Below are 19,295 nucleotides of genomic sequence, written 5' to 3'. Positions count from 1 at the left end.
CCAGCCTCCAGCCAGCGGTCCACTCTTGTTCTGGCGCCGACTCCCACCGTCTCCTTCCCGCATGAATATGGGAGTTCGGAGGGCAGGAGCTCATTTGCGCCACTCGGCCGTCCGCTGACATCAGCGGGCGCTTCCCAGTGGCTCTCTCCTCCTGCCCACGACACCCCATCTCGAAAGTGGCATTGGGTGGTTTGACCAGAGGAATGTCGACGGCAGTGGGTGGCGAGTTCATCAATTTTGGGCTCCATGTTCCTGGATCTCTGCTTGGCAGAGGCCCCAACAGAGCTTTGATAGCAGCAAGTGAGTCTTATGGCTTGCACGCAGGCCTGCTCATTGGAGAATCTGAGAAGGGGCAGGCAGCAAGCAGATGATGCCAAAAACAGGTAAGTATATTTTTCCCTATAGGTTCAGCAGGGTCTTTGGGGTCTGAGGTATTCCAGCTGTTATTTTGGGACAGTAACGAGAAAGCTTTGCAGCTGGCAGCTATTACTGCTACTCCAGGCCTCTCACACCACCAATAGCCTCCTTCTAGAGGCAAGGCCCTTCTCTGGAGGTGGTCTGCACCAGGGAACATAGGTTAATGACCTGAACTCAGAAATTATAATGTGAGCTCAGGTCATGAGAGGGACTTTGGATGCACTTCACCTGACATTTGCTTAAAGAAAGGAAAGGGAATAAAAGTTAGTCCATAGACTTAAGTGTTAAAAACCCAAGCAGTGTAATTTGAAGAAAAATAAATCCAAACCTAAGATGATATTCCACAAGTAGTTTCCATTGTTTCTAAATGCAAGCACAGTCTAAAGCAGTCTCATTGCAAATGTGCACATTAACATCACAAATGTGTAAGGATAAGTATATCATCATCATAGGCAGTCCCTCGGAATCAAGGAAGACTTGCTTCCACTCTTAGCATGAGTTCTTAGGTGGCTGTACAGTCCAATACGAGAACCACAGCCTCTGTCACAGGTCGGCAGATAGTCAGTGAGGGAAAGGATGGTCAGGGAGCCTGGTTTGCCGTATGCTCCTTCCGCTGCCTGCGCTTGATTTCTGCATGCTCTCGGCGACGATACTCGAGGAGTTCCCGAATGCACTTCCTCCACTTAGGGCGATCTATGGCCAAGGACTCCCAGGTGTCAGTGGGGATGTCGCACTTTATCAGGGAGGTTTAGAGGGTGCCCTTGTAACGTTTCCTCTGCCCGCCTTTGCCGTGGATGAGTTCTGAGTAGAGCGCTTGCTTTGGGAGTCTCGTGTCTGGCATGCGGACAATGTGGCCTGCCCAGCGGAGCAGATCAAGTGTGGTCAGTGCTTCAATGCTGAGGATATACTATCTTATCATATCTCAGAAACTTTGCAAAATGCTTCATAGACATTGAATTATTTTGAAGTATAATGAGTATTGTTATGTAGGCAAATAATAATACAATAAGGATTTATCACTTACCTCCAGGAAGCTTTACATACTGGCTGCACTCCATTACATGTAATCACATGGAAATCTTTAAAAAACCAATTTAGTTGCACCTGTGGTTTCTTTTCATTGCCAGCAACAACTGTGCAATTAATTGTTATAGCTTCACCTAAATGTTTAAATAATCAGACATCAGTACATGTTAACAGCAGTTGCAGACCTCTTGAAGATTTTGCATTCAATTGAGTTATTTGAAGAGATCACGATACTTTTCTTGGGTTACTGCTTTTTACATTTTATTCAGGTCATTACCCTAATAATTACATATAAAATATTCTGAAAATAAACCACTCATTATGGAAGTGATATTGGGCTGAGGAGTTGTACTGAGTGTTGTGCTGGAGCCTTTACCATTCCCAATCAACGTAAATTACAGATGCGATTCAGAAACTCAATGTAAGTTGATTACATTTGCTGAAAACACAAATGTGGTGGTGGTTTGGATGGGAGGAAGGGGAGTGGAGACTGCTGAAGCTGTGGAAGAAATATAAAAGCAAGTAGACAATATTTGTAAGTGGTTGGCAAATGATATTCAATGCAGACAAGTACAAGGTCTTCCAATTGGAAGAAAAAAATTGGGTAATGTACTTTAATGAATTGTATGCAACTAACCATGTAAAGGGCTGAGCACAGAAAAAATCAGTGAACCTGAGGCTGTATAGGCATAGGACACTTTAGGTGCACTGCTCCTATCTAGCACCGGGGTGGAGTGAGGATAAGATTGAAGGATTGTGAAATGAACAGCGCAGGGTTTCAACAAAGAAGTGTAAGTTAAAATGTTGAATTTAATGTCAAACCAGGTACAGAAAGAGAAATAAAGAGAGGAAAAGAAGATTGAAAGAGGGCATAAGAGAATCTACCCTCTTATCTTTTCTGCTGCACAGTATGCAGTATAGATATGTTGACCCAAAAATTGCTGTGGCAGGCCAATGAATGGCACCCACTGTTAATTAGACTTAAGAAAATAAGAATATAAGAAATAGGAGCAGGAGTAGGCCATATGGTCCCTTGAGCCTGCTCCGGCATTCAATAAGATCATGGCTGATCTTCGACATCAATTCCACTTTCCCGTCATATCCCCATATACCTTGATTCCCCTAGTGCCCAAAATTCTATCAATCTCAGTCTTAAATATACTCAACGACTAAGCATCCACAGCCATCAAGGGAGAGAATTCCAAAGATTCACGACTTGTTCTTGCCCGTTTATTGTCGACGATATTTTGGCCTGCAAGTTGCTGGAAGTGCGAGATGGAAATGGGCATCTGGGAGCTGAATGAACAGGGCAAGCAACTGTGTATTCCTTTTACAAATCAGATTGAAGGATTGTGAAATGAACAGCGCAGGGTTTCAACAAAGAAGTGTAAGTTAAAATGTTGAATTTAATGTCAAACCAGGTACAGAAAGAGAAATAAAGAGAGGAAAAGAAGATTGAAAGAGAGAGAAAAAAGAGACAGTAAGAAAATGTATTTTAATTTTAAATATATAGGAGGCAAAATTGCCTTCTTTTTTAGAGGCCCGTTAGTGCCTCCGGGGCGGAAGAGACTTTTTGCCCGGTGTGGGGTGGGGGGGGGGGGGGGTGGGTGGGCGGAGGGTCTTACCGACTCCCGGGAAATTGCTTGGAAGTTTGGCGGGGTTGAGCCCCAGGCCGCTGCGCAACCGATGATGATGCCATCGCTGTGCACAGCAACCCCTTACCGTCCCGCCGGGGAAATTGCCCCACCGACCCACGACAATTAAAACCTGAAGGAATATCGTCGACAATAAACGGGCAAGAACAAGTCGTGAATGTTTGGAATTCTCTCCCCTGATGGCTGTGGATGCTTAGTCATTGAGTATATTTAAGACTGAGATCGAGAGAATTTTGGGCACTAGGGGATTCAAGGTAATAGCCGTGATTCAACTTATAATAGCTAATTTTCAGTGCCAGAAAGGTTGACCAGCATTAATTAGCACTTATCACACCATTAAAAGGGAACATAGTTGGAAATTGCAAAGCCCTAACTTTCTGTGGCGAGTTTAGTTTGAATCTACAGTGCAAGGGCAGGAACTTCACGCAACACAATGCATTTGAATGGGGAGCCAAGCAGGGAGTTACCATTTTAGCAAACCTAATGGTGGAGCGGTGCATCTCAATCAGCAACTTTTAGATTTCTGCATTTAATCGTGCATCTTCTCTTGCCTGAAGTTGCTGTGGCATTGGCGCATGAATAACGGCAAGCACCATTATCCTCGCCGTTATTTAGACAGCACATTGTGAACCATTAAAAATGTTAAAGATTATGAGCGGTTTAGAAAATGTGGAATGTGATAGATTTTTCTGTGTATTGCATTTTCTGTGCAATGCATTTTCTGTGTACTGCATTCAAGAACTAGAGTCAGATGATGGACAACAAAAGAAAGCTGTAAGTTCAGGGGGTAAAAATCAGTAAGAGGGAATATGTAGCCGATTACCAACAAAGATGGTGAACCAAGAAACTATGATGGGAGTTTAAAAAAGTACGAGACAGGTTCATATCAGCAAAGAGGATTCACTTGTTACTAGATTTAGGATTACATCAAAGTAATTTTGTGGGAAACTGGATGGATAGGTGAGCTGGAACAATGGTATATTCCTGCCTGAAAATTGTTATGTTTATTATTGTGGTACACTAGAGATCTTTGACAAAAACGTTTGAACTAAACCAAGTCTAATTTATCTATGTCCAATTGAAAAACCATTTTGGAGCTAATTGCAATTCATAGGTTTTAAAGCTAAGAATCCTCTGCACTGAGGCTGAAATCAAAAACCTGTATGTGTTTCTTTTCAAGTCCACTGCTCTTCATTTCCTCTGCCTGTATTCATTATGAGCCACTCTGATAATCCACACTGGTATGAAATCAAATAGAACTAGAATATAATGTAAACTGTACCCACCTAGAACAACTTCAATACGTTCTTGATGTGGGTAAATCAATTTCGGTTCAACGGAAGCTTCTTAAAAGAACATTTTTTTCAAAAAAAAAGTGAAAATAAGTTCTCCAATTTCATTAATGAATTTAACTACAACAATAAGCTGCATTTATACAGCACCTTTAATGTAATAAAATGTCTCCAAGTACTTCACAGAGGTTAAAATAAACTTTGCTACAAGGATTAGCAGTGGGGATCGAAATCACGATCAAAGAGATAGATTTTGAGAAGGAGGGTAGAGGTAAATAGTTGGAAAAAATAATTTAACAGAGGAATTAACCTGTTTAAAATATGCTCTATCAAAATAGAAGAAAAAATGAATGTTATACAAACACATTGCTAATATTTCCAGCATTACTTTTTATGTTGGTATATTGATTCTATGAAATGGGTCCTTTCCAGGATTGACTACTGAGGTAATACCGTGAAGCTCTGTGTCCAGTGTGGAACCTGGCTAGACAGGAACACCATGCCAGACTCAGCTTTGTACAAGATCCCTGTACACAATTAAGAATTAGAACCTATGGGGAGGAGCCTAAACTATACTGCAAGAATAAAAAGGATATCAAAATAGATAGTTATACTTCCTCATTTCCTAACCCCCACATATTTTAGGATTATGTTGCAATAGTATTGAATAGATTTGCATAGAAACATAGAAAATAGGTGCAGGAGTAGGCCACTCGGCCCTTCGAGCTTGCACCACCATTCAATAAGATCATGGCTGATCATTCCCTCAGTACCCCTTTCCTGCTTTCTCTCCATACCCCTTGATCCCCTTAGTTGTAAGGGCCATATCTAACTCCCTCTTGAATATATCCAATGAACTGGCAGCAACAACTCTCTGCGGTAGGGAATTCCGCAGGTTAACAACTCTGAGTGAAGAAGTTTCTCCTCATCTCAGTCCTAAATGGCCTACTCCTTATCCTAAAACTGTGTCCCCTGGTTCTGGACTTCCCCAACATCGGGAACATTCTACCCGCATCTAACTTGTCCCGTCCCATCAGAATCTTATACGTTTCTATGAGATCCCCTCTCATCCTTCTAAACTCCAATGTATAAAGGCCCAGTTGATCCAGTCTCTCCTCATATGTCAGTCCCACCATCCCGGGAATCAGTCTGGTGAACCTTCGCTGCACACCCTCAATAGCAAGAATGTCCTTCCTCAGATTAGGAGACCAAAATTGAACTCAATATTCCAGGTGAGGTCTCACCAAGGCCCTGTACAACTGCAGTAAGACCTCCCTACTCCTATACTCAAATCCCCTAGCTATGAAGGCCAACATTCCATTTGCCGTCTTCACCGCCTGCTGTACCTGTATGCCAACTTTCAATGACTGATGAACCATGACACCCAGGTCTCGTTGCACCTCCCCTTTTCCTAATCTGCCGCCATTCAGATAATATTCTGTCTTCGCGTTTTTACCCCCAAAGTGGATAACCTCACATTTATCCACATTATACTGCATCTGCCATGCATTTGCCCACTCACCTAACCTGTCCAAGCCTAATGTTAAAGCACGGCTCAAAGGCTGATATTCTGCCGAGTATCTTGTCAAAGATATCCACTAAAAAATGTGTGGTTGTTCCTTATGACCAGGTGGTGACCAAATTGCTTGCTGACCTAGCATTTAATAATAAAGATATATATTCCACAAGCAATCTAGCAATGCTTTCGAACAGGTCCAAGGATGATACTGACATGCTTGTATCACAGGCCTCCAGTTTACCAGGGCCTCCTTTGTGCCTGCCACCAAGATTTTAGTAAAAGAAAAATTACCTTTCAGTGTCAACTTCAATGTCCTTGTAATATTATATTGTACTCCAGAATGTTCAAAAGAAAGTTTACAAGTGTAATATCCAGCATTTTCTTTTTCTAGTTTCTTAAAGAGTAGTGATGACCCTGTGTAAACATGCTCCAGACAATCCTGTAAGACATATTCAACCAATTGTCGCTAATATTTAAACAAGCACAGTCAAAAACTTGTAACATGGTTATTAAAAACAAATTAATTCTTATCGAGGTTTTAGCTTCCATGCAGGTTTTAAACCTACCATCAAGGAAAATATTTAGTAATATGAAGACATTTTTTGAATTTATGGTACATCAGAGACTGATATGAGGCAATCATTAACATTTCAATTTTCTGAAACCACAGTGCTGTCCAGATATGATAAATAAATTGTCTGGAATATATCTCAACATTGTTCTTGTTTCGAATACATTTTAAGTAAACAATTGATTTGTAGAATTTTATTAAGATTAAGTAAAATGAAATGTCATATCATCAGTCATTAATTTCTCAAAGGGGTCTTTTAACAGCTTGGCTCCTCTCCACTGCATCTGATGAACATCGATTTATTTCCGTATACTCCAACTCATCCAAAGCTCCATTGCAGAATCTCCAGGCTGTCTACACCACCTCATTGACTCAATTACAGGGAGCTCTGCCTTATTATCACCTGTTTCTGTCACCACCGAACTTATGGCAGAATCACTAAGCGACTTGTGTGTCCCAACTATGCCACTTGCGCTTAAAACAGGGTGATAGTGGGGCCAAAATAGATAGGGAAACCAGAGGCACTGATTAAGCATCGACTTAGCGCCGAGTTCCCGCACCCTTTCCAATTTGCAGGCTGACCTCGATCCCGCTAGCCCGAGCTGCTGCCTCATGGATATCTGGTAATTGTGGTAAAATGATAACCCCAACACAATATTCATCTCTGCCCACTGGATTACTGTTGGTTCCTGCTCCCATGCACCAAACATGGGAGGTAGAAGTTGGGAGATGGCCATTTTGATTGTTCATTAAAGCGATCCTCAGCTGCAATCAGTGAAAGCTGGAAGCAGGTTTGGGTCACGAATATTTGCAGTTGCTATTTTTCAGTATTAGAGGCGTTCACATATAATGTCCTTGCTGCTTTGCTGCAAAAACTGCTGCTGCAAACTGGGGCTTCCTTACACTCATGATGTTCCACTCCCCTTTAAAGTGAGTTCCAAACTTGATAAGTTAAGTGATTATGCAGAATATAATTACCTTATACCATTTCAAAGCTTCTTTATTATAGTTGTACTCTTCCATGAGTGGACAACACAATACAGTAGATGATCCAATGACTCCATTCCGGCCATATGCTATTTCTTCACTGTAACATCCTTTATTGATTGGTGTAACATCCAAACACTCGTTTGTACCTGTAATGTTGTGAGTTCCATTGCTATTAAGCAGAAAATAGGTTAGAACAAGTTGCGTTAAATATAAATCTGGAAAAATAAATAACCAGAACAGATTTCTCAGCCAGTTCCAGGTTAGAACTGTGTTTTTTCCCCTCTTATAACCTTGTTCCTTAAAATAAATTTTTGTACAGGCTTCATTATTATTCATTATAATGAAATAAAAGGCACATGCATTCCATTGATACCATGGTGCTTTGTTTATGCAACATACATTTTCTAGGCTGCTTTAACTGCTCTCTATGTCAGAGCAAGACAGTTTTCCGCAACACTGTCACAAGATGAGTAATATAAATATACCATAACTTTGCCAAATTCAATTTGAGTCAATGTTTTTTTAGTTTGGTGAGACAAAGTAAAGGAGGTAGTCTCATATCATTGACCAGAAGATGAATTGGACCAGCCATATCAACATAATAGATAAAAGAGCAGGGTAGATGCTGGGTAGTCTGCCGCTAATGGCTCAACTCCCGATCCCTTAAAGCCTCTTCACCATCTACAAGGCTCAATTCAGAAATATGATGGCATCCTCACCACCTGCTTGGAGGAATGTAGCCACAAAACACCAAAAAAGCTTGACACCATCCAGGACAAAGCAGTGTGTTTAATTGGCACCCCTACCAATATCCACCCCTCCACCACCAGCACACTGTGACGGCAGCATATACTATCTACAGGATGCACTGTAGTAATTCATCAACTATGTGTCAAAAGCACTTCCTAGCCCCATGATCACTACCACCAAGAAGGATAGGAGCATGAGAACCTCATTATCTCCAACATCCCTTCCTATTCACACACCATTCTGACTTGGAAAAATATTTTTGTTTCTCCATTATCACTGGGTTAAAATCATGAAGCACCCTATCTAACCCACAAGGACTGCAGCAATTCAAGTAAACCCCCATTCCCTGGGGACCTAAGGAAGGGCAATAAATGTGGCCTCCCCTGCGTCGCCCAAATCAAACATAAAAAATCAACTTCACACTGCATCCACTGAAAAGCTTATTTTTGAAACTTTGCAGCATCTCATGAAGCACCTTTAACATTAAAGGCCCAAAATTGGTCGATGCACAAGGTCCGCCCATTTCTCGGCGGTATGCCGGCGGTGCATCGTTTCAAACTACCAGCATACCGCCGAGGCCGAAGAGGACAAAATTGGGCAAAATGTTTTTGCGGTTATGTTGACGGTATGCCAGTGGTCTGCAGAAGGCGGTATGTAATCTAATAGTCGGTCCAGATCGACTTTCTCTTCGATGGACGGTGCGTCACTGAACCACGCAAGTGCAATTTTTTTTTCTCGTTTTTTTTTACAGAAGCGTTTTACCTGCGATTTCGGGGGTCAGGGGTCACACGCGCATGCGCAGTGAGTTGAAGAGCAGGGAGAGAGAGAGTGAGAAGGAGCAGCAAGCTAGTCAACGGGCAATTAATTTAAAAACACATTGCAGAGTTAAAAAATAATCCTAATAACCAATAATTCCACGGTTTGAAGAATAAGACTACATATTTTACAAAGCAAAAATCAGATCAACAGAAATATTATGGAAAGTTAAAAAAATATCAAAGCACAAGAACATCGAAAAGGATGGGAGGTTGAGGGTGCCCGCCTTCGACGAGACGGAGTTACCTTCCCTTTTCAAGCATATAACAGAGAGGTATTCCGACCTAAGGGTGGTCGTGGAAAGCAACCACACCCCCCCCCCCCCCACCCAAAGGAGTACAACAGGAATTGGGACGATATCAGGGAGTCTGTGTCCTCCAAAAGTACCATGGCACGCACTGGGGAAAAGTGCGGTAAGAGGTGGAACGATCTGGTGAGGATCGCAAGAGTAAGTAATGATTTTATTTATGGGACTATTTGTACTGCACTTTTTTTGACAGACAGGCATCTGTTCAGCCCCGCCTCCCCCTGCCCATATTGCACTTTTATGACTGACAGGCAACAAGCCCTATCCCCGTCAAGCTCTGCGCCCCCTCCTGGCCGAATCATTCCTTGTGCGTGATGCCAAGAAGCAGGAACTGAGGCTCCGACTCTATCCCCCCACCCCCGGCAGTGCTAGGCTCAATGGCAGCGGGAGGGGGCCAATGGCAGCAGGAGGGGGCCGATGGCATGAGAGAGACTGGGGGGAAGGGGGGAGAGGCAGGGAGGCGAGAGAGAGAGAGGGGTTGGGGGAGAGAGAGAGAGAGAGGGATACTTGTGGGAGGGGTGTTGGGGGGGGGGGTGGTCAGATGGAAGAGAGAGAATTCAGGGAAGATGGATCACGTTCTTCCAACCCCCGACAAGGGACATTGTTGGAGTGGATGATATCCAGAAGTCACAACACTGTTACTATTCATTTCATACCCAATAAACCTGTTAACAATCCATACGCAATGCCCCATCATGGTGGAGGAGGGGGGAGGGGTGGCGGGAGGATGCACTTGCGCTGGGGTAAGGCACTTTGGCTGGGGGACGGATGCCCATAGACTGGGGTAAGGCACTTCAGCTGGGGGAGGCATGCACTTAGGCTGGGGTCAGGCGTGCATCAGGACATGGTGCGTCTCTCACAGGCCAGCATCGACATAGGTCGAGGGCTGCTCAAAACCATGACTATGATAGCCGCAAACATCGCGGCTCTATCAGAGCGGCAGTCGGAGTATATGTCGCGTATGATCACCGCGATGGAGCAGACCGCCGATGCCATCGAAGGCATGCGGCAATCGACAGGATCGGGACATGGCACGGGAAGCAGTCAGCTCGACAGCACCTGAGGGTGGGGAGCTGACATCATCTTACAGCCCTGAAGCCATGCCTTCCACATCACGAGCTTCTCCAGAGGCTCCATTTATTGAGCCTGCAATGTCTGACCCCCAACGACAGCAACAGCACTCGGGGTGCGGTGCTGCACGCCGGCTTGGTACCACCACGGGGAGGTCCGGGCTCTGGGGCAGTGGGAAAGGGAAGGGCGGGAGTAAGAAAGGGGGAATAGTCCCAAGGGTAGTGTAGCATGCGGTCCAGGATGAAGGCGAGGTCGTGGCTGAGGCTAGTAAAGGGTCTTTGTGTTGTACTTGTGCAGTGAATAATTTAAGTTTGATTTGTAAAAGTTTTTTAAAGTTGTAAAAGTTTTGTTAAAGTTGTTATTAAAGTTGTTAAAGTTGTTACGAGTTGTTTTATAGTTATAAGTTTTACAAAGTTTTAAAATTGTTGTATATTTTTGAGATTTTTACATAAACGTTTGAATTTAATTTAAGCACTCTTGTACAGTGGCAAAGCTTTGGGGTAACAGTCATCAGGGAAGGCCTCTGCCTCCTCATCAGTCTGCAACCTCCTCCATTACCCTTATAACTCTGCTCAATAAACCTTTTCACATCTGGTTTCTCCATTAGACAGGTCGTCAGCAATACAGGCTGAGATAGTACAGGCCCCAGTCTTTTTAAATCTCCACAATATTTTTGATGAAAAAAATATAACTAAAATGCCTTCTATCTTAATAAGTTACTCAGTAACAATAAAAATACCTTATCCACTCCAAATTGCACTGTAAAATCACTGTTCACCTCAGAAATACAACGGTGCAGCTTTAGCTGACAGTTCCCGATTTCCAAAATGACGGATCCGTGCACTCCGTCCATTCCTGCCCACTTAAGAGCACGTAAAACCACCTTTTCCAGGACCGTATGCAGCTCGGTGGTATGTTGGCACTATGCGATGAAAATCGGACATTTTGGGTGGTATGCATGCGGTCCTGCACGGGGGATGATGTGTATACTGCTTGGCGGTATGTCAATGATGAATATTCCACCGAGCGTTATGTCGGCAGTATGATCATTGAACAAAATCGCATTTTTGGGCAGTATGTCGGCATTAGGGGACAGTATGTTGACAAATTTTGTGCCCTAAATGAATAAAGTTGGAAAAGAATTGATTGCATAACTAACTAACTTTAAATACTTGAAGACCAGCGAGCAACATCCTGTATCCATTTCATCATCATCATAGGCAGCCCCTGGGAGTGGAGGATGACTTGCTTCCACTCTAAAAGTGAGTTCTCAGGTAACTGAGGAGTCTAATGCAGGATCTACAATCTCTGTCACAGGTGGGGCAGACAGTGGTTGAAGGAAAGGTTGGGTGGGAAGCTTGGGTTGACGCATGCTCCTTCCGTTGTCTACGCTTGGTTTCTGCTTGTTCTTGGCAATGGGACTCGAAGTGCTCAGCGCCCTCCGGGATGCTCTTCCTCCATTTGGGCAGTCATGGGCCAGGGATTCCCAGGTGTCAGTGGGGATGTTGCACTTTATAAAGGAGGCTTTGAGGGTGTCCTTGAAGCGTCCTCTGCCCACCTGGGGCTCGCTTGCCATGTCGAAGCTCTGCATAGCGCACTTGCTTTGGGAGTCTCGTGTTGGGCATGCGGACAATATGGCCCGCCCAACAGAGCTGATCAAGCGTGGTCAATACTTCGATGCTGAGAATGTTGGCCTGAGTGAGAACACTGACGCAGGCATCTATCCTGCCAATGGATTTGCAGGATCTTGCGAAAGCAGCACTGATGGTACTTCTCCAGCATTTTGAGGTATCTGTTATATATAGTCCACGTCTCTGAGTCATATAGGAGGGCGGGTACCACTACTGCCCTGTAAACCATAAGCTTGATGCCGAATTTGAGCTCCTGCACTTCAAACACTCTCTTCCTTAGGCGCTCGAAGGCTGCGCTGACGCACTGAAGGCAGTGTTGGACCTCGGCGTCAATGTCTGCTCTTGCCGACAGTAGGCTCCCGAGGTATGGAAAGATAACTATCTCCATTTAAATAAGCATTCTATACCCGATTAGAGATTTGTGCAAGAGTGTGGTGTAACTTCACACTGTTTCCTTTCCAAGTGACACTGATGTTATAATGGGCCAGAATTTGTGGTGGGTATGACGGCATACTCAGAGCTAAATCCTGAACGTTCGATCTGTCAAGTTACACCTTGACAGATGGTCCGCACCACCTTGGAAATCCCAATTGCTGGCGCAGAGTTGGGCTAATTAGCCACCAACTGCCCAGCAATTACATACGAAAATTTTATGTTTGATGCAAGCAGGCGCAGGGCCTGTTTACTTCAGTGTAAGGAGATTAGATAGAGAGAGTTACTCATTCCATTAGCTGCGGAATATAATGTAATCATAGAACATAGAATCATAGAAATTTACAGCACAAGAAGGAGGCCATTTAGGCCCATTGTGTCACCGCCGGCCGACCAAGATCTATCCAGCCTAATCCCACTTTCCAGCTCTTGGTCCATAGCCTTGTAGGTTACGACACTTTAAGTGCACATCCAAGTATCCTTTAAATGTGGTGAGGGTTCCTGCCTCTACCACCCTTCCAGGCAGTGAGTTCCAGACCCCACCCACCCACCCTCTGGGTGAAGAAATTTCCTCTCATATCTCCTCTAAACCTCCCCCAATACTTAAAATCTATGCCCCCTGGTTGTTGAACCCTCTTGCCAAGGGAAACAAGTCCTTACTATCCACTCTATCCAGGCCCCTCATAATTTTATACACCATGATCACGTCCCACTTCAGCCTCCTCTGTTCCAAAGAAAACAGACTCAGCATTTCCAATCTTTCCATAGCCAAGATTCTCCAATCCAGGCAACATTCTTGTAAATCTCCTCTGTACCCTTTCCAGTGCAATCACCTCTTTGCTGTAATTTGATGACCGGAACTGCACACAGTACTCCAGCTGTGGCCTAACCAGTGTTTTATACAGTACAAGCATAACCTACTTGCTCTTGTATTCCAAACCTTGACTAATAAAGGCAAGTATTCCATATGCCTTTTTAACCAACTTATCTAACAGGCCTGCTACCTTCAGGGATCTATGGACCAGCACTCCAAGGTCCCCTTTAATCCTCTACAGTTCTCAGTGTCGTACCATTTAATGTGTATTTCTTTGCCTATTTGACCTCCTCCAATGCATTACCTCACACTTATCCAGATTGAATTCCATTTGCCACTGTTCTGCCCACTTGACCAGTACATTGATATCTTCCTGCAGTCTGCAGTTTTCTTCTTCATTATCAACCACACAGCCTATTTTAGTGTCATCTGCAAACTTCTCAATCATACCCCCAACATTTAAGTCCAAGTCCAAACCATATACCACAAAAAGCAAGGGACCCAGCATTGAGCCCTGCGGAACCCCACTGGATACAGCCTTCCAGTCACAAAAACACCCATCAACCATTACCCTTTGCTTCCTGCCTCTTAGCCAATTTTCTATTCATCTTGCCACTTTGCCCTGGATCCCATGGGCTATTACTTTTGTGGCCAGTCTGCAATATGGAACCTTATCAAAAGCTTTGCTAGAATCCATATACACCACATCATAGGCACTGCTTTCATCGACCCTCCTGGTTACCTCCTTGAAAAATTCAATCAAGTTAGTCAGACACGACCTTCCCTTGACAAATCCATGTGGACTTTCCTTGATTAATCCATGTCTTTCCAAATGAAGATTTATCCTGTCCTTCAGGATTTTTTCCAATAATTTTCCTACCACTGAGATTAGACTGACTAGCCTGTAATTACTCGGTCTATCCCTTTCTCCCTTTTTAAACAAAGATACAACATTAGCAGTCCTCCAGTCCTCTGGCACCACACCTGTAACCAGAGAGGATTTGAAAATGTTGGTCAGAGCCTCTGCTATTTCCTCTTTTGCTTCTCTTAACAGCCTGGGATACATTTCATCGGGGCCTGGGGATTTATCCACTTTCAAAGCTGCTAAGCCCCTTAATACTTCCTCTCTCACTATGTTTACCTCGTCTAATATTTCACACTCCTCCTCCCGCATTGCAAAGTCTGAATTGCCCCTCTCTTTTCTGAAAACAGATGCAAAGTATTCATTAAGAATCCCACCCATGTCTTCCACCTACACACACAGATTTCCTTTATGGTCTCTAATAGGCCCCATTCTTTCCCTAGTTATCCTATTGCTTCTTAATGTATTTCTAAAAAATATTTGGGTTTTCCCTGATTTTACTTGCCAACATTCTTTCATGATCTCTCTTTGTTTTCCTGATATCTTTTTTAATTGCACCCCTGCACTTCTTATACTCCTCTAGTGTTTCTGCAGCATTGAGTTCTCGGTGTCTGTCATAAGCTTCCCTTTTTTCTTTATCTTACCCTTTATATCCCTTGACATCCAGGGGGCTCTAGATTTGTTAGCCCACCTTTTTTTTTAAGGGAACATACTTGCTCTGAATCCTCAGGATCTCCCCCTTGAATGCCTCCCACTGATCTGAAACTGATTTATCATCAAGTAGCCATTTCCAGTCCACTTTGGCCAAATCCCATCTCAGCTCAGCAAAATTGGCTTTACCCCAATTGAGAACCTTTTTTCCTGGCCCCCTTTTTTTTTGCATAACTACCCTAAATCTTACTGAATTATGATCACCAGCACCAAAATGCTCTCCCACTGATACCCATTCCACCTGCCCCTCTTATTCCCCAAGACTAAGTCCAGAACCACCCCTCCCTTGTTGGGCTTCTTACATACTGGATAAAGAAGTTCCCCTGAATGCATTTTAGGAATTCTGCAACCACTGTACCATTCACACTACCTTTTTCCCAGTTAATATTAGGGTAGTTGAAATCCCCCACTTTTACAGCTCTATAGTTTTTGCATTTCACAGCAATTTGCCCACATATTTGTTCTTCTATCTCCCTCTGACTGCTTGGGAGTCTATAGTATACTCCAAGTAGTGTGACTGCCTCTTTTTTGTTCTTTAACTCAACCAATATGGCCTCGTTTGATGACCCCTCTAACATAGCATCCTTTCTCACAGCTGTAATTGTTTTATTAATCAATACTGCGAATCCCCCCTCCTTTTTACTCCCCTCTCTATCCTGTCTGAAAACCCTGTAACCGGAATGTTGAGCTGCCATACCTGTTCTTCTTTCAGCCATGCTCAGTAAAAGCTATAATATCATACTCCCAAGTGTCTATCTGTGCTCTCAGCTCGTCTGCGATATTCCCTATACTCCTTGCATTCAAGTATTTACCATGTAGTATTGCCAAACTATTTTCCAGCCCTTGTTTCCTGTCTTCCAAATTTACTTTCTACTTCTACTTCTCTGCTGCCCAATTCTAGCTTTGCTTCTTTCCCCACTAAATCTATTCTTCAATTCCTATTTCCCTGCCAAATTAGTTTAAACCCTCCCCAACAGCACTAGCAAAACCTCCTGCAAGGATACTGGTCCTGGTTCTGTTGAGGTGCAACCCGTCCGGCTTGTACAGGTCCCACCTCCCCCAGAAACAGTCTCAATGCCTCAGGAATCTAAAGCCCTCCCACCTGCACCAACTCTCCAGCCACGCATTCATCTTTTCTATCCTCCTATTTCTGTACTCACTAGCATGTGGCACCGGCAGTAATCCGGAGATTACTACCTTTGAGGTCCTGTTTTTTAATCCCTCCTCTGGCTCCCTAAACTCTGCCTGCAGGACCTCATCCCTCTTTCTACCTATGTCATTGGTACCGATATAGATGGCCTTTGGCTGTTCACCCTCTCCCCCCAGAATGTCTTGCAGCCGCACGGTGATATCCTTGACCCTGGCACCAGGGAGGCAACATACCATCCTGGAATCACGTCTGTGGCCACAGAAACGCCAGTCTGCTCCCCTGATTATCAAATCCCCTACCACTATAGCTCTTCCATTCTTCTTCTTCCCCCCGAGCAGCTGAGCCACCCCTGGTGCTGTGAACTTGGTTTTGGTTGCACTCCCCAGAGGCACCATCGGTCTCACCAGTACTCAAACAGAGATGGACTCGCGGGACTCCTGCATTACCTGCCCAGTGCTCCTCTTCTGTCTGGTGGTCACCCACTTTCTCTCTGCCTGCATACTTTTAAGCTGCGGGGTGACCACCTCTTGAAACGTGCTACCCGAGAAATTCTCACTCTCACGGATGTACCGCAGTGACTCCAGCCACCTCTCAAGCTCCCAAACGCAGTGCTCCAGTTGCTGCAGTTGGAGACACCTCCTGCACACATGGTCGTCCAGGCTGCGTGAATGTAATGAATTGTACATCACCTCCAATGATGAATGTACAGATTTTTCAGATCTTCATTTGGGCTCTGCTGTATATGTATTTTATGTGAAATTTCACAGAGCTTGAACGATTTATCAGAACTCTAATTCCTAAATTAGATTTAAGAATTAATTCCCAAATAATGCTTTTAGCTGGGTCTGTGTGTGTGTGAGAGAGAGAGAGAGAGAGAGAGAGAGAGAGAGAGAGAGAGACAGAGAGACTATCATTTTCCAACTATTTATTCTCCTAGTCCTTATAATTACTCTGAAAATACATCGAGTGAAATGCAATATAAAGAAAGTTACCAGTATTGGAGATAAACACTTTCCCTTCGATATACTTATTGGTGCACCAGGCCCACGTGATCCCAGGTACGGTTCCGTACACGTTGCACCCTGGGATCTGTGGGTCATTAGGTTGCCCTCGAGTACGCAGTGTTAGAAAGCAAGTTCACGAAAGAGGGCTCCCATCGAGTAAGTTTGTATTCTATTCGAATGCCGGCAGGTACTTCGTAGGTACAGCGCCAACCACAAAATCTGCATGATGCGCATGCGCTGAGAATCAGCTTTTCTGATCTGTCAAAACAGATTCTACGCATAGCGGCAGAAGGACATCCACGCGGCAGAGATTGGGCTATTTGCGTATAACTTATTTTTACCAGCGTCACACTTTTAAAACATAGAAAAATTTTATTTAATCACTCATTTTTATATTAAAAACCCCTATCATTAAGGTAAGTGTATTTTAACCCTATTAAAACACATTAAAAAAAATTCCCAAAAATATTTTTTTTCTAAAAGATTTAATGACATTTAATTTCAATTAACTTTAAATATGTGAGGTGTTTTTTTAATTTATTGTGCTGTGTTTCTTGTTTTAGGGGGTTATTCTCATTGATAGTAATGGGAGAACGTACAAACGTAGTTCCCATTTTTAGCAATGAGAATACTAGATAGTGATTGGTGGCCCAGGCTCACGTGATTCCAGCAGATGCGTTTGTATGTGGAAGACAGGTCCCCATGCGCTGCACAGTGAATGCAGGCCTCATACTGGAATCCTACATTCCTCCGGGACCAACAGGTAGTGTTGTAGATTTTTGGGGGGTCAGAGGCATTCGTACGAAGGAAGCCTCCGACCGCAATTTTAGGCCCAATGTATTTCAGCTTTATTTCTGTTACTTCAGTTTCGTGCTGTGATGGCTACGCTTTTGCCTTTGATTAAAATGAATCTGTGAGCAGCCTAGGCCATAATGATAGTTGTTACAATTGATTCAAAGTTAGCAATAAATAGACTTCCTTCCCTGGGCTGTTTCTAGAGTAGGTTTAAATTGATGTCAACATGCAAGTGTTTTTCAAAGTTGCAGGGTAAATTATTTGTTCCAATTAATTTGCATATATATTTAAGGTTTTATCATCATAGCTCAGTGATATTACCCATAAAAAATGATAAAATTAATAATGTTTCACAACAATCAGATATACAATATGAGGTTTTTAATAAACTTAGTTGGAATACAAAGTGGAATGTACTTAGCATAAACTGATTGATAAGAACTGGTTAATGTTCAGTTCCTAATACCTTAAAAGTTATACCCTTCAAGTTTCATACCAAATAGCAATCTTCCCCCAAGAAGCGACCCCACCCCCCACCCCACTTACCTGCACAGTGCTCTCAGGCTGGCAGTCTCTGTCGATTCTGGTCTGCGTCTCTTGGGAGGCGGAACTTCGCCGCAGCATGTGCGTGCGCAGAACTCAAGACCCGAAGATTTCCGTGTGAAAAGGACTCACCGCTCGCACATCGTCGGCTGCACGCCGCTCTGCATACCGCCGAGAAAAAACTGATGAAAATCGGGCACCCTCCTCCCAGCGGTACCTGGCGGTATGAAATGATATACCACCGGCTTACTGCCGAGAAATGGGCGGACGACCAATTTCGGCCTCTAAGAGTTGTGTTTTAGGCTGGGGAGAAAGGGAAGTGCCAACATTAACTGCAAGAGATTGGGGAGCAAGAGTGCCCTGCATGAACTGGGGAAGGCAAAGAGTACCCATATGAACTCTAGCAGGGAGGGAAGTATATCATCTTGAATGGATAGAGTGGAGAAAAAGTACCAGCTTCTCTGGGTTGGTGAGACATAAAGGTTCCAGGCTCACGAGGGTGAAGGACAACAGTGCCACTGAACTGAAGGTTTGGGAGAGTGTTTCTGTGAAAGGTTAGGAACTGAGTCCAAAGGGGGTAGTGTGCATCTGTCAATTAAGGGAGCAGGAGGGCCATTGAGCTATATTTTGTGTAAGTGATGGTCTAGTTGGCCTGTTGAAAATGCAAACGTTACCTTATTTATCTACTTGTGGATTAAAAATCTATTATTATGCATAAAAGTACTTAAAATGTAAAATTTCAACAATTTCCATAGCAGTATGCCCCCTAACGGCCTTCGAAATGCACTATCAATTCTGTGCCTTCAATATCCGCATTTCTCCTTCAGGCTTTTATTTTTTTTCTCCTTCAAGTGAAGCAATGTTGTGCACACCTATAGCTTACAGATAATTAATTGCTAGGGGAGTTCTTGAGTTGTCAGGCTGTTAGGGCCTGTGTCA

At 43.7% G+C, this 19,295-nt stretch overlaps 1 protein-coding gene across 1 annotated transcript in view; it reads right to left on the bottom strand.

Moving 5' to 3' along the window:
• LOC139274796 (interleukin-18 receptor 1-like) overlaps window positions 1-19,295 on the bottom strand; it is a 177,904-nt gene that overhangs the window by 51,988 nt on the left and 106,621 nt on the right. Inside the window, exons 5-8 of the mRNA XM_070891490.1 lie at window positions 7,459-7,639; window positions 6,201-6,348; window positions 4,385-4,444; window positions 1,442-1,577 (exon numbers count right to left, since the gene is read on the bottom strand). Coding sequence (XP_070747591.1) covers window positions 1,442-1,577; window positions 4,385-4,444; window positions 6,201-6,348; window positions 7,459-7,639 — 525 coding nt within the window. The remainder of the gene's footprint in view (window positions 1-1,441; window positions 1,578-4,384; window positions 4,445-6,200; window positions 6,349-7,458; window positions 7,640-19,295) is intronic.

This window comes from Pristiophorus japonicus, chromosome 10 (genome assembly GCF_044704955.1).
Source record: "Pristiophorus japonicus isolate sPriJap1 chromosome 10, sPriJap1.hap1, whole genome shotgun sequence".
Lineage (NCBI taxonomy): Eukaryota > Metazoa > Chordata > Chondrichthyes > Pristiophoridae > Pristiophorus > Pristiophorus japonicus.
The sequence above is the reverse complement of the archived record's forward strand: the minus strand, read 5'-3'. Positions and strand labels throughout refer to the sequence as shown.